Below are 12,917 nucleotides of genomic sequence, written 5' to 3'. Positions count from 1 at the left end.
TCAGACACCACCTGCCAGGTCTGGAAGGCCCCCCGGGCATGGCTGTCCTAGGGGAGGAGGTGACGGCCACACCTGCATGGCCAGGTACTCCCTGGACTCCAGCCCAGGTGGTTCCACCTTGCCACCCCGGCCCACTGGGCTCTGCACGGAACGATGTGACCAGGGACTCAGTGCCAGGGGAGGGCCAGGGTCTGGTGCCAAGAAGCTGATGGACGCCCACTAACCGTCCCAGCAGAGGTGACAAGCAACAACAGCCTGCAGAGCGACCCTCCTGGCCCTCAGACTCCCCCCACAGTGCTTCATGCAAACAGCCCTTCGCCACACTGGGGGCCAGAGGGAGGGGGAGCTGCAGGCACAAGAGGCGAGACCGGACAGCAAGGATTCAGCACCGGCAGGAAGGGCGACAAACGTTTATTAGCTTCTCTACGAGCCGGGCCGGACACGCAGCTCCCCTCCCAGACGGTGGCTGCCCACCGTGTGCGAGGCGGTCCCCCCTCTGAGCTCCCTGGAGCCACAGCCGTGACAGGGCAGACCCCGGGGGAGAGGAAGGCAGCGCTCTGCACCCCACATGAGGGACGGGGACAGGAAGGAAAACAATCAGGAGAAGCAAACACGCTGCAAGGTTTTGTTAGTTTGACAGCAGGTACGGGTAGAGGGGGTTCCCGGGCCGGGCTGCCGCCCTGTGTTCCGCACGGCCGGTGAGGAGACCCGCGCTGGCGCTGGTGGTCAAGGGGAACCAGCCAGACGAGATCAGCCGGAACGCACTGATTTCGAGGCTTTGTGCTCATTTCGCCCTCGGCCCCTTCTCGATCGGCTTCCCAATGTCTCTCCCCCGGAGCTTGAGGCCTGAAAGAGCCACCGGCCCATGACCACTGCAGCTCGCCCCTGGGTCTTCAAGGCACAGGGAAGCTCCACAGCACCCCTACCCACTGCCCCGGAGCGGGCAGCGGCACCCACACCGACCCTTGAGCGCGGCCCCCAGGCTCCACTGGAGGTGGGGGGCCGCGCGGCTCCCGCGTGTGTGGAGGGGCGGGAAACCGATGAGCACCACGCCCACCACACTACTAGCTTCCACGCCTGACTCTGAAGAGCACGTGCCTGCCCATCTTTGTGGGGACAGAGGACGCCCCTCCCCAGAACTAGGCCTCCTCGCTCTGGGAGCCACGCTGCCGCCAATGTTGGGGGTGGGGCAGGGAGAGCGAGGCCCACAGCACAGGGGGCTCAGGGAGATGCCAAAGGGGGAGGCGCCCAGACACTGCGTGCTCGTGGGAATTTTCTTCAGGCTCCGGAGAATTCCGGGGCCCCAGGGGCCTTCCTGCGCCCCTCCTCACCAAGCCCACCCAGGAGGGGCGGCCGCACCGCGCGCGGTCAGGCAGTGGCAGCCGAGACCCACTGAAGGATGGCGGGACACTCACCGATGGCTCTCTCGATCTTGCCCAGAACCTGGTTGTTAGGAATGGCCCGGCCACTCTCATAGTCCGCGATGACCTGTGGCTTTTCGTTGATTTTCTAAAGAGAACGTGTATTTGCACACGTCAGTTCCAGAAGGAGATGCTGGGAGACTAGAACACAGCCAGGTGAGGCGCGTCAGGCGCCGACCCCCGGGGCACTGTGCAGGCCGAGGGTCTGAGCGGATGGCAGCTCAGGAAGTTACAGCTGACTCGCGTGGCCCCCCCGAGAGGCCTCAGGGTTCCCGGGGCAAGAGCGAACTGAAGCCCTCAAGTCACCAGGCGAGCGGAGCCCACGCCTCCCACCTGCCCGACCACGGCCTGGGAGGAGGGGACCCGCCGTGCTCACCGTCGCCAGGTCCTTCTGCGTCAGTCCTTTGCCCTGCCGGCCCTGCTGGATCACCTTGCCCACCTCCAGGGTCACCCGGTCGTGGTGCAGCTCCTCGGTCTCCCGGTCCAGCTTGGCTGTGTTCTTGGTGATCGAATGCTGTTTGTTCTGGCCGGCGGCCCCTGGACCGGCACGAGGTAAGAGCAGAGGAGAGGGTTTGCAGTGAAGCCGAAGGAGAGCCATTTCAGAACGGGAACCAGGCCCAAGAGGCGCCCTGTGCCCAGGGTGACGTGCTAGGCCAGGCCACCCAAAGTGGGGACAAGAGCACGCAAAGGACAAGTCCAGAATCTGTGGACTAAGGAGGAGAACAGTCCCTCCTGACCTACGCCAACCACAGCTGCTCTCTCAAGATCCCTGACGTCGCCCAGCTCTGCAGCGGCTTCCGCTGCCAGCAGCCACCCGACAGCCCGGGGGCAGCACTCACGTATCTGCAGGTACGAACCCCAAGAGCACACCCCGGTCTTGCGAGTGGACACACGAGTACCTACATTTCTTGGAAGTCTCCACATCTTCTCCTCGTCTCTGAGCTGCTAAGATGGCCTAGAAAATTAGCAAGTGTTTTTCGGTCAAAATTAGCTTTGCAGTATTTGGCAAACACCAGTTTTGGCTGCTGTCAGCCAGGCAGCGCACTGCTAACGCCTGGTGCTTTTCGAGCCCGTGAGCTCCGAGCTCATGCCCCTAAGCGCCGTGCTACGTGCCTAGTACCTGATGCTTTTTCAAGGACTGACCAGCAAATGCTGGGTTTAAACCAAAGCCCGTTATACAAATCCCTCTACAACCAAATATCCAGGCAACTCTCAATAAACTCCTGCTAAGGAAAACAGAAAGAGCTCACATCTTTGCTGCTGAAAACAATGTGCTAATGGATTCCTTTCAGAAACCACACTTGAAATAGATTTACCTCTCTAGTACACTCTCCTGCAAAAAGCAGGAAGGAACGTCAAGTGAGGACCTGGTCTGGCCTTCCTCAGCCAATTCGGCTCCTGATAAAAGACAGCACGTCGCACAAAGCCTGCAGCCCCCGTCCCCAACATCAGCAAAGACAGCGACACCCCCTGATCTACAGTCACCGAATATTAATGTAGTGTATTTCTTGAAGCTTCTGACACCTCAGAGACATGACTGTGCGACATTCTCAGTGTGACAGGTGCACAGATGCTTTCTAGAGCTGTTCACGTGTTTCCTAGCTTGTGGCTATTAAGTTTCCTTTGGAAAAAAAAAAAAAAGAGAGAGTGAGTTTGGTTTTGACTAACTGAGAAGTCCTGGGCAGGTCAATGAATGCTGATCACCAGGGCCAAAGCTAGTCCTGGCCCAGACCTGGCACTGCGTGTCTAAGGCTGGCCCAAGGCGGCCTGAGAGCAGAAACAAGCAGGGGTGGGGACTAAACTGCCCTTCCCCTTTTCCCTCACATCGACTCACAGATGAACCCCGGATGGACTAGCCAGGGAACCTTCTGCCCCAAGTACCCCTCAGGGCATGCCAGCTACCCTTGCAAGTTGGGGACGCAGGGTCCACCTGCACGCTGGGTCCTAGGCCACCTCAGCCTGGGGCCAGGGACCCCCTATGAGCGGCAATGTGCTTCAGCGGGCTCCACAGGTGGCAGCGGACTGGCCAGGCACCCGGCAGCCCGCAGAAGCGGGGAGGAGACCCTGGGGCGGGGGTGCCAGGCAACCGTGCCCCTGTCCCATCCCTTCCCTGGACCCACCACCTATCTGCGCTCCATCCCCCATCTCCGCCCCGAGGTCCACCCCGCTAACCTCGCCCCGCTGCCCTCCAGTCCCTATGTACCTGTCCCCACCAAGAGGTCCAGCGCCTCGCCCGCAGGCCTGTGTCACTGCCCTAAGACCATCCGGACCCTTCCACCCCCACCCCGCCCCCGTCTCCCACTCCTGCCCTCGGCCCCCGCCCCGTCGCCGCCCCCCGTCCCCGCTCCGCTCCCACCCGGTCCCTGCTCCAGTCCCCACTCCCCGCCCCCAGCCCCGCGTCCGCCCCGCCCGCCCGGCCGCTCCTGGGCCCCGAGGCCCGCGCTGCGCCCGCACCTGCTTGGACTTGGCCTGGGCGGCCGTGGGGCCCTTTTTGCGCAGCACCGTCACCGTGTCCCAGTCACTCTCAGCCATGGCGGGGCAGGCGGCGCTGGGGATCCGTCCGGCGGCTCCGCGGCAGCTGCTCGAAACCCGGCGACGCGACGACCCCTAGTCGCTCGGGCGCTTCCGGCGCCCTCCTCGGGCCCGCCCCCTCCTCCCATTGGCCGGCGGCTCTGGGGGCGGGCACTTCCCGCGGCTCGGGGCCAATCCGTGCCCGGCTCATCTGTGGAAACGCCGGAGGTGCGTGACGTGGGGCGGGAGAAGTCGCGGCCGGGGCGTGTGGCCGCTGGGGGGCGTTGTGGGGGGGGGGGTGCCAGGGGCAGCTGGAGGGGCGGTTGGGAGCGCTGCGGGGTGATGAGGGGCATGTGGGGCAATGAGAGGTACAGGGGCCGTAGGCGGGGAGGCGAGAGGATGAGGGGGTGGGAGGAAGGGGAACCCGGCTTGGGGAGGCGGCGCAGGGTGGCTCTGGAACGGGGTCGGGGTGCAGGACGTGAAGAGGGGTACTGGGAGGGGAAGGGGAAATGCGAGTAGCGGGTGCTGTGCGCCGGGGCGAGAAGGGGAGAAGAGGGGACTCGGGGGAGGAGCAGGTAGGGGGAGGGAGACTGGGGTCCACACCTGGCTTCCTGGTCGCAGCTTTGGGGATGGGGATCGAGCAGCCCCGGCCTGGCCTGGCCCCTCGCGGGCAAGGTGGGCGCGCAAACTGGATGCAAGGGAAAGGTAGCCTCATCGATTTTCCTGTAGTTGAGGTTAGTTTCTGTTTCATGCCTTTTTTGGTCACCTGGCACGCAAATGGAAGTTCTATTTCTCTGGAGTTCTGCTCACGTGATGCAAAGATGATGGGGGCCAGGGTGCGGGTTAGGTGGGGCCTGAAGCAAATATATTTTGTGGGAGGACTCCAAGGAAATATATAAAATTATAAAAAACAAAATTAGTTACAAAAGAGAATGTTTTTGTATAACATGTATATTTTGAATAATATATACATAACTTTACAATATGTAGTATAACGTATCCATAATATAACGCGAATAAGTTATTTTACAATAATTTTGTAATATTTTATAGTTATTTTATGATAATCTTGTATAATGAGAAAATAAGTCAATAAATTATAAATTTTAAAAAACTGACAAACACCACACATCACAAAATTCAGAAAAATAACGTTTGTATGAATTAAGGAATGCATAAAATGCTTTTGCTTACATTTTTGGTTGTATTCTCATTGAATGTCACATCATGACTTTGCAGAATTGTTTTACGGAAAGAACAGGAAGACAATTCAGACATTTTTCTAACCTGTGTGATCAAATTTGTCTCTGATGGTTAGCGTTGACCTCGGTTTGGGTAATACTTGCGCTTCGCACAGATGTGCTCACTCTTTGTAGCATTCTTATAGGTTTATGCTCCACAACACAGGAATTCTGATAAATGTGTACACTTTAATAATATATATCCAGTTATCTTACCAGCAAAAGCAAGTATATTTAGGAATTACAGTTCAGAATATTAAAACTGTGGCAGACCATAGGCAAATCGGGAGAACAGGAAGAACTTGCTTTTATAGGGAGAAGGGGGAGTTGGGACGGGCTGTGATAACCAAAGAGTTTGGGGAGCTGGGGGTCCAATGGAGGCTTCCTGTTGGCTGGACTGCTGCAGTCTCTGATTGGCTGGGCTGTTGGGGGGTGGAGGGAAGTTTCCTTCCTCCTGCCTGACGGTAAGTAGAGGTACCTTCCTGCCCAAGATGTAGGCAGAGATCTCTTCCTGTTTGGGGTAATTGACATGCATGGCAGGCATGAAGGCACACCGTACAGGCCAGTCCCGAGTCGACTCCAACTTCGGCTGAGTTTTCTGTAATTAAATCCACACATTCTATCCCGGAGTCAGAACAGCCGAGTCCTCTGCTAAAAATTTTGCACAGACTCCCTTTTGGTTCATACAACAAACCTTGTTTCTCCTTTGCTCCGCGTACTTCCAGTTCCGGGCGCTGTGCGGGTAGTAGTTGGCAGATGTAGAAGACGTACCTGCCCCAGGACAGGCCAGCAAGACTGTGAACAGCATAAAAATATCCCATGTACCCCAACTAAGTGCATCCCAACTCAAGCTCCTCTTAATGGGGTCCCAAAAATGCCTGTGGTCACTGCAGCGGGCCCAGGAAGAATGTGAAGAGAGAGGAGGCTGCTTAGAAAGAGATGGCGGTCTTAACCTCTTTAAGTCAAGATATCCTATTCCTGGAACTTAAGCAACACCCGGCCATGTGAACCCTCGAGTGAGGCCCTCTCTTGAGGGCTGTGATCCCCAAAGGAGAAGTTGCATCAGCTCCGTGGTGTAGCATCTGCCCTGGTTGGCTCAGCCGAGAGAGGGGGCATCCTAGACCCTGGTGTCTTCTGTCCATGCAGGTGTCTGCCAGGATAGCCATCATCACATCTGGCCCTTGTTCAGGAGTCCAGGTCTGATGCCACAGAGACCTCTGCAGCCCCTGTCCTTGTGGCACGAGCTACCACCAGGGCACAGGTGGTACAGGTGTCTGTGCCCCTCCCTCCGACCCATTCCCTGTCGGGTCACCCATGCTCACCCCCTCCTGGCTCTGGGTGCTCCTGATTTACTCAGGGTTCACGGGAAAGTAGCTTTGGGGGCGAAGCTGCAGCAGGGGGCATGGAGAATCAGCTTCAAGAGGCCTGGTGAGCAGCTCACATCTCCCCTGAGGTGCCACACCACTGCTGTTTAATGAATCCCCTGCTTGCCTTCACTAAAGTAACCAGTGTCACACATCTCCATTCATGGAGAAGGGAAAAGAGAATTCTGTAGCCTTCTGGAAAACAAAGATAAAACATGGCTATTTCTGTATTTCCCAAATAAAGATATTAACTTGAATATTGTATCCCTGATGAAAATTAGATATTTTTTTTGATGTGGACCATTTTTAAAGTCTTTATTGAATTTGTTACAATATTGCTTCTGTTTTACGTTTTAGTTTTTTGGACGCGAGGCATGTGGGATCTTAGCTCCCTGAGCAGGGCTCAAACCCGCAACCCCTGCATTGGAAGGCGAAGTCTTAACCGCTGGACTGCCAGGGAAGTCCCTCCCTGGTGAAAATTAGCATTAAAAGTTATCAACTAAATACTATCCAGTAAAATCTAGCAAATGTGAAGGTCTGTACACCTCACGAAGGAGGGGTTACTCACACATTTAAAGGCAGCTCCTGATTACCATGGCCAACAGCCCTTGAGGTGGCCCCAAGGATCCCACTTCCTGGCAGCCCAGCTTTTGTGTCATCCCTTTCCCCTCTGTAAAAAAACATGTTTTATTGTGATAAAATACACTTAACATAAAAATTACCATCTTAACCATTTTTAAAGTGTAGAGTTCAGTGGCATTAAATACAATCATGATACTGTGAAACCATCACCCATAATCCATCTCCAGAACTCTTTATTTTGTAAAACTGAAACTCTGTTCCCATGAAACACTAATTCCCTATTCCTCCTCTCCCCCAGCCCTCGGCACCCACCACTCTACTTTCGGACTTTCTGACTTTAACTATTCTAGGAACCTCATATAAATGGAATCCTACAAGATTTGTCCTTCTGTGACTAGCTTATTTCACTCAGCGTGACGTCCTCAAGGTTCCTCCGTGCCGTAGCCTGTGTCAGAACTTCTTTCTTTTTCAAGGCTGAATAATAGTCCATTGCACGTGTATACCACATTTGCTTATCCATTCAGCCATTGATTTAGCTGTCGTGCTTCCGAATCTAGCTGTAGTGAGTAGTGCTACTGTGAACATGGATGTACACATATCTTTTCGAGACCCTGATTTCAGTTATTTGGATATGTACCCAGAAATGGAATTGCTGATCATATGGTGACTCTAGTTTTAATTTTTTGAGGAATTGCCGTGTTTATTTTTGAAGGATGTCTTTTATAAATATTGTCCCATTGTGTTCTGACCTCCATTGTTTCCAATGATAAATCATCCGTCGTTCATATCTATTTTGATCATTGTGCCCTGCATGTGATGTGACATGATCTCTGGCTGTTTCAGGATTTTCTCTTTTTTGGGGGGGGGGGGGAGGGGGTTCCTATTATGTGCCCAATTATACCATTCTTCACATTTATCCTCCTTGGGTTTGCTGAGCTTCTTGGATCCATATATTAATGTTTTTCATCAAATTGGGAAAAATTTGGGACTTCTCTGGTGGTCCAGTGGTTAAGGCAATGCAATTCCAATGCAGGGGGTGCAGGTTCGATCCCTGCTCAGGGAACTAAGATCCCACATGACACAAGCTGTGACCAAAAAAAAAAAAAAAAAATTGGGAAAGATTTCACTAGTAGTCAAATACTTTATTTATTAATTAATTAATTTATTTATTTTTGGCTGCGTTGGGTCTTCGTTGCTGCACGTGGGCTTTCTCTAGCTGCGGCGAGCGGGGGCTACTCTTTGTTGTGGTGCGCGGGCTTCTCATTGCGGTGGCTTCTCTTGTTGCAGAGCACGGGCTCTAGGTACGTGGGCTTCAGTAGTTGTGGCATGCAGGCTTAGTAGTTGTGGCTTGCGGGCTCTAGAGCGCAGGCTCAGTCGTTGTGGCTCACGGGCTTAGTTGCTCCGCGGCATGTGGGATCTTCCCAGACCAGGGCTCGAACCCGTGTCCCCTGCATTGGCAGGAGGATTCTTAACCACTGCACCACCAGGGAAGTCCCTAGACAGGCACTTTCTGAAAAGAAGGAGCCTTTGGGAATTAGGAGTAACCCACTGAGGTTTTCCTTTGGGGAAGAGCCCTCTGGCCAGTGTGGAGGATGGGGGTGTGAACATGGGGTGAAGGCAGTGCTCAGGGGAGTATGGGCAGTGAATTGGACTGACCAGGGCAAAAGGAGTGGTCAGCGGGCTGAGAGAGGCTGAACACCCTATGGAAGCTAACTTTGTCAGGTTGGATCAACAGACCAACAAGCTACTTGTTACTCATTGTTAACTTAAAAGTTATTGGTTACATCCTTTGCTAGTATTCTGATGAATATGACTGTACAAGTATTGTTCACAGCAGATCTACATAATGCATTAGGATTCTACTTCCTTTCCCCCATCACTTTTTCCTTGTGTTGACAAGTGTCTCTAATTTTTTTGGTTAGCTGCATGTTAATTCACTTCATTTTTATTTACCCCCATTAATTCAGCCCCAGACTGTCTGTCGGGGCTGCAGATCTCCTCTCCACCCATCAGGTGACTGGCCATCCCTGTGTTTCCCAAGCCTCATCCTCTGCAGCCTGTTCTCCCCAGCAAAGTTGGGTGGGCTTCGTCCAGACCCGAGCCTGGAACTGTCTTTTGAGGAGTTTCTTCTGTCTCCTGGAGCCAATGTCAGCATCTTCTTTCATTTCACTCTTATCTTGGTGGACAGGCTCTAGTAACTTTCAGACCAAGACTACATGGGAGGAAAATTTTTTGAGACACAGCATGTTTGAAAGTGTCTTTATCCCATCATCAACTCTCAGGGTGATTGATTGATACTTTGAGCAACAAATTACAGGTTGGAATATGTTTTCTCTTAGAATTTCAGTCAGGCTCTATTCTCTTCTAGTTTCCATATTACTGTTGAGAAGTCCCATGTCTTTCTTGTTGTCAGTCCTTTATTTATGACCTGCTTTGTGTGGGCTTCCTCCTCTCTCTCTTTGCCTCTGTCTCTGTCTCTCCCTCCTTCTCCTCTCCCTTCCCTCCCCCCTCCCCCCATCTGGAAGTTTTAGGACCTTCTACTTACCCTCCTTTCTCTGCAACCTCAGGGTGATGGCCTTGGTGTGCTTCCCCACCATGTGCTCCACACTCTAGACCCCCTAAGTTTGGACAATAAGGCCCTTCAGTTTGAGAATGTTTTCCTGTGCTCTTTCCTCAATAACTAACTCCCTTCGTTGCTTGTTTCCACTTTCTGGAATTCCTCTGTGAATGTCCTTATCTTTTCTATTTTTTTTTTTTTTTTTTTTTGCGGTATGCGGGCCTCTCACTGTTGTGGCCTCTCCCGTGGCGGAGCACAGGCTCCGGACGCACAGGCTCAGCAGCCATGGCCCACGGGCCCAGCCGCTCCGCGGCATGTGGGATCTTCCCGGACCGGGACACGAACCCGTGTCCCCTGCATCGGCAGGCGGACTCTCAACCACTGCGCCACCAGGGAAGCCCCTTTATCTTTTCTATTTTTAACTCCTTTTCTTTCTGCTGCACTTTTGGGAGATTTCCTTAACTTACCACCCTTTCACTGACTTTTTTCTTTAATTTGGTATCACATTTTTATTTTCTAAGTGCTCCCTGCTCTAGTCTATCTGTTCCTTCTACGGCACTGAGATTTATAGCACCCTGTTCCACATATTCTTCTCTCTGTCCCTCTGAGGTTACCAAGTTTAGTTCTGGTCATGTTTTTTTTCTTCAGGTACCTGCACCCTCCCTCCCCCTCCTTTCATCTGTTTTGATCTCTGTCTTTCACGCAACTGCCCCAACCCTTGGCTGTCTGTCTTATCCAAGAGGGTGGCCCTTGGGAGCAGCTGGGAGCCTCATGTGCGTGGCAGGACTTGCCAGGGTGGGCTCCTCTTCGGGGTGATCAGGGTGGGACAGAGCCATTTCGTCTGAGGGTCCCAAAGGGCAACACGTGGCCAACCCACTGTTTCCTCCTTAGCCTGACTGCCAGCCAGGTGGCCGCCAAGGGGAAGAGCCGAGCCCGGCGTCCCTAGGCTAGAAAGCCCTCGGTTTCATCGCCTCCTGCCTTCCATAGCAGTGAGGAGAGGGAAGTTGCCTCGCTGTGTGGGTTGGAGACGGGATCTGGGGTCCAGCCGTCCCTACACAGTGTTCAGCCCCTCCCTGCAGCCCAGCCCGCTCAGGGGCCGGGGCCTCTGGGTTTGCCTGGAGCCAGCGCAGCTAGCCTCTGATGGCCCCCCTCACTCTGGGACCCAAAGGGTAGATCGTATAGGATGCAATTAGCTAAAGGTTCATGTAGTAATCCTAAATAATGTCAGTGATAAAATACAAATACTCCTCCTCAAAATGTCTCCTGTCGGCTGCTGGCACCGGCAAACTTCAGCACACTTTGTATCCTACATGCAAATCAGCTACACCCTGTGTTTCGGGGGGACGTTCCTAACATTTGGGTGTCGTGTGTACTTCCAGCCCTGGCAGAACTCTGCGCTCCTGCATTTAAACAGCAAAGCAGGTGACATTAGCACCACCACTATGCCCGACTTACTTCAGCCCTGTCGTTCTAAACAGCCACTCAGAGTTTTCATTGGAATTTACAATTTTTCAACTGCGGAGATGTCTGAAAGGCACCAGGGATCGGCTTTGACCAAAGACACTAACAGAATCGCAACTTGCAGGAGGCACATACGGTTCTTCCCAACTTGGTGCATCTGTGGTTTCGAGTGAAAGAAAATTACCACAAGTTTATTAAGGTCAATAAGAAGTATTCTTTGATCAACTCCGAGTGAAAATAGATGGACAAATACGGCCGGATACTCTATTGAACATGACAAGAAGAAAAAGGACTGATTGTGACAAAAGCACTGTGAAATTTGCAGATATTAAGACTCAAAAACAGACACTGGTCTATACTGTTATTCATTAATGTGAAAAATGGATATGTTGGTGTGAGTATTCCCCTTGTTTTTGAGAAAATACATACTGTAAAGAAAGTTTTGATCCATCACTTTCCCCTCTTGTGTACTGTTTATTGAATGTATTTACTTTTTATTCACATGATTGTGTACAAGAAAATATTTTCACAGCTTGCTTTTCTTTTCAGCCATTGTCGTTGTCACCGAATATACTTGGTCCCATGGAGAAGGGGAGTTAAAAGATCCACTAGGTGTCGCCAGTGAGCACTGGAAAGGCCAGGTGTGCGGGAGGAGAGGATGGGCTGTGGTCCAGGACGGGGAGTGGCTGGACTGGGCAGTGGAGGAGGCTGCCAGCTTCTCCTGCGCACTGGTGGCCACTTCCTTCAGCTGCAGAAAGCAGGACCACTTAGACTGAGCCGGGTGCGGAGCCTCTACAGATGGCCGGGGGAGGGGAGGGGGCCGGCTGGAGAGTGTGGGCTGCCAAGGATGGGCCTGGGGTCTGGGGAAGCAAGGAGGTACGGTTGACAGCTGGCAGAACCAGGGTCAGAGATCCCAGCTGAGCTGAAGAATGCTGGGTCCTGGACAGGTGGGAGCCCCATGGAAGAGGGTGGCAGTGGTGGGGCGGGGAATGCCTGCTGCGGTGGGGTGATGGGAGACCCCTGAGGGCCACCCCGAGCCTCTCCGACACAGAGCTGTGGACCTTGGCCAGGTGATCACTTGCTGGGTCCGAGTGTGAGCAGAGCCATCTTACGGTTTGCGGGTCCGAAGTGAGGCGGTGGAGCAAGGTCCCCACAGGGAGCAGGGGCGCGGTGCCTGGGCGGGAGGTCCGGCCGGAGTCAAGGGGCCAGAGCGGCAGTTCCGAATGTGGCCGGCAGAGGGCGCGCGCGGACCCGCCGCTGCTCCCCAATGAGGCCGAAGAGGCCGCTGCCCTCCGATGACCCAGCTGGCAGAGGACACAAACCGAGTCTAGTCCCACGGGGTGTGTTGGGGGGGACCCACTTAACACAGGGCCAGCAGGAGAGACCTTCTCTATCTGAGACCCTAGGACCTGCAGAGGGCCCAGGCTGAGCCCTCGGCCGGGGAGTGAGGGAGCTGGTCCCGGCAAGGCACTGGCCGGTGTAAAGGCCCTGGGGCCAGGTCGGCCTGGCGATCGGAGGCCAGGGTTGGCCAGGGAAGCCCGGGCACCTGTGATTCTGCATGCGAGGTTGTCCCCCAGGCCTTCGGTTCCGGGTGTGGGGTGGCGTCCGTTTTCTGAGATCGGCTGAAGGGAGGTGGATGTTGAGTGGGGAACCTGGGCAGGGTGGGGGAATTTGGGGTGATCTTTGCCTTCTTCCTGGTACTTTTCTGTGTTTTCCAGAGCTTCCGAAATGACCTTCTGTTGCTTAAAACCAAATGCTTTTGAATCGGTGGTACCATCAG

General features: G+C 53.9%; 1 protein-coding gene across 1 annotated transcript; it reads right to left on the bottom strand.

Annotated features, from left to right (window-relative positions):
* Positions 1 to 394: 394 nt before the first annotated feature.
* Positions 395 to 4,062, bottom strand: EDF1 (endothelial differentiation related factor 1). Its single transcript, XM_032636027.1, has 5 exons — positions 3,876 to 4,062; positions 2,325 to 2,376; positions 1,798 to 1,958; positions 1,416 to 1,509; positions 395 to 846 (listed from the first exon to the last, which is right to left on the bottom strand). Exons 1-5 carry the CDS (start codon positions 3,951 to 3,953, stop codon positions 785 to 787), a joined length of 447 nt encoding a protein of 148 aa, XP_032491918.1. The 5' UTR covers positions 3,954 to 4,062; the 3' UTR covers positions 395 to 784.
* Between the last annotated feature and the right edge of the window lie 8,855 nt (positions 4,063 to 12,917).

Source organism: Phocoena sinus, chromosome 6 (genome assembly GCF_008692025.1).
Source record: "Phocoena sinus isolate mPhoSin1 chromosome 6, mPhoSin1.pri, whole genome shotgun sequence".
Lineage (NCBI taxonomy): Eukaryota > Metazoa > Chordata > Mammalia > Artiodactyla > Phocoenidae > Phocoena > Phocoena sinus.
Note: the sequence above shows the minus strand (reverse complement) of the source record. Positions and strands in the feature narration are given on the sequence as shown.

What these genes read in the sequence shown, in the direction of transcription:
- EDF1 (XM_032636027.1), bottom strand. Translation starts at nt 3,953, where the DNA reads ATGGCTGAGAGTGACTGGGACACGGTGACGGTGCTGCGCAAAAAGGGC. An exon ending in CCCAGGCCAAGTCCAAGCAG is followed by an intron (nt 2,377 to 3,875) that starts GTGCGGGCGCAG and finishes CTAATTTTCTAG; the next exon opens with GCCATCTTAGCAGCTCAGAG. An exon ending in CAAGATCGAGAGAGCCATCG is followed by an intron (nt 847 to 1,415) that starts GTGAGTGTCCCG and finishes TGGCTCTTTCAG; the next exon opens with GCCTCAAGCTCCGGGGGAGA.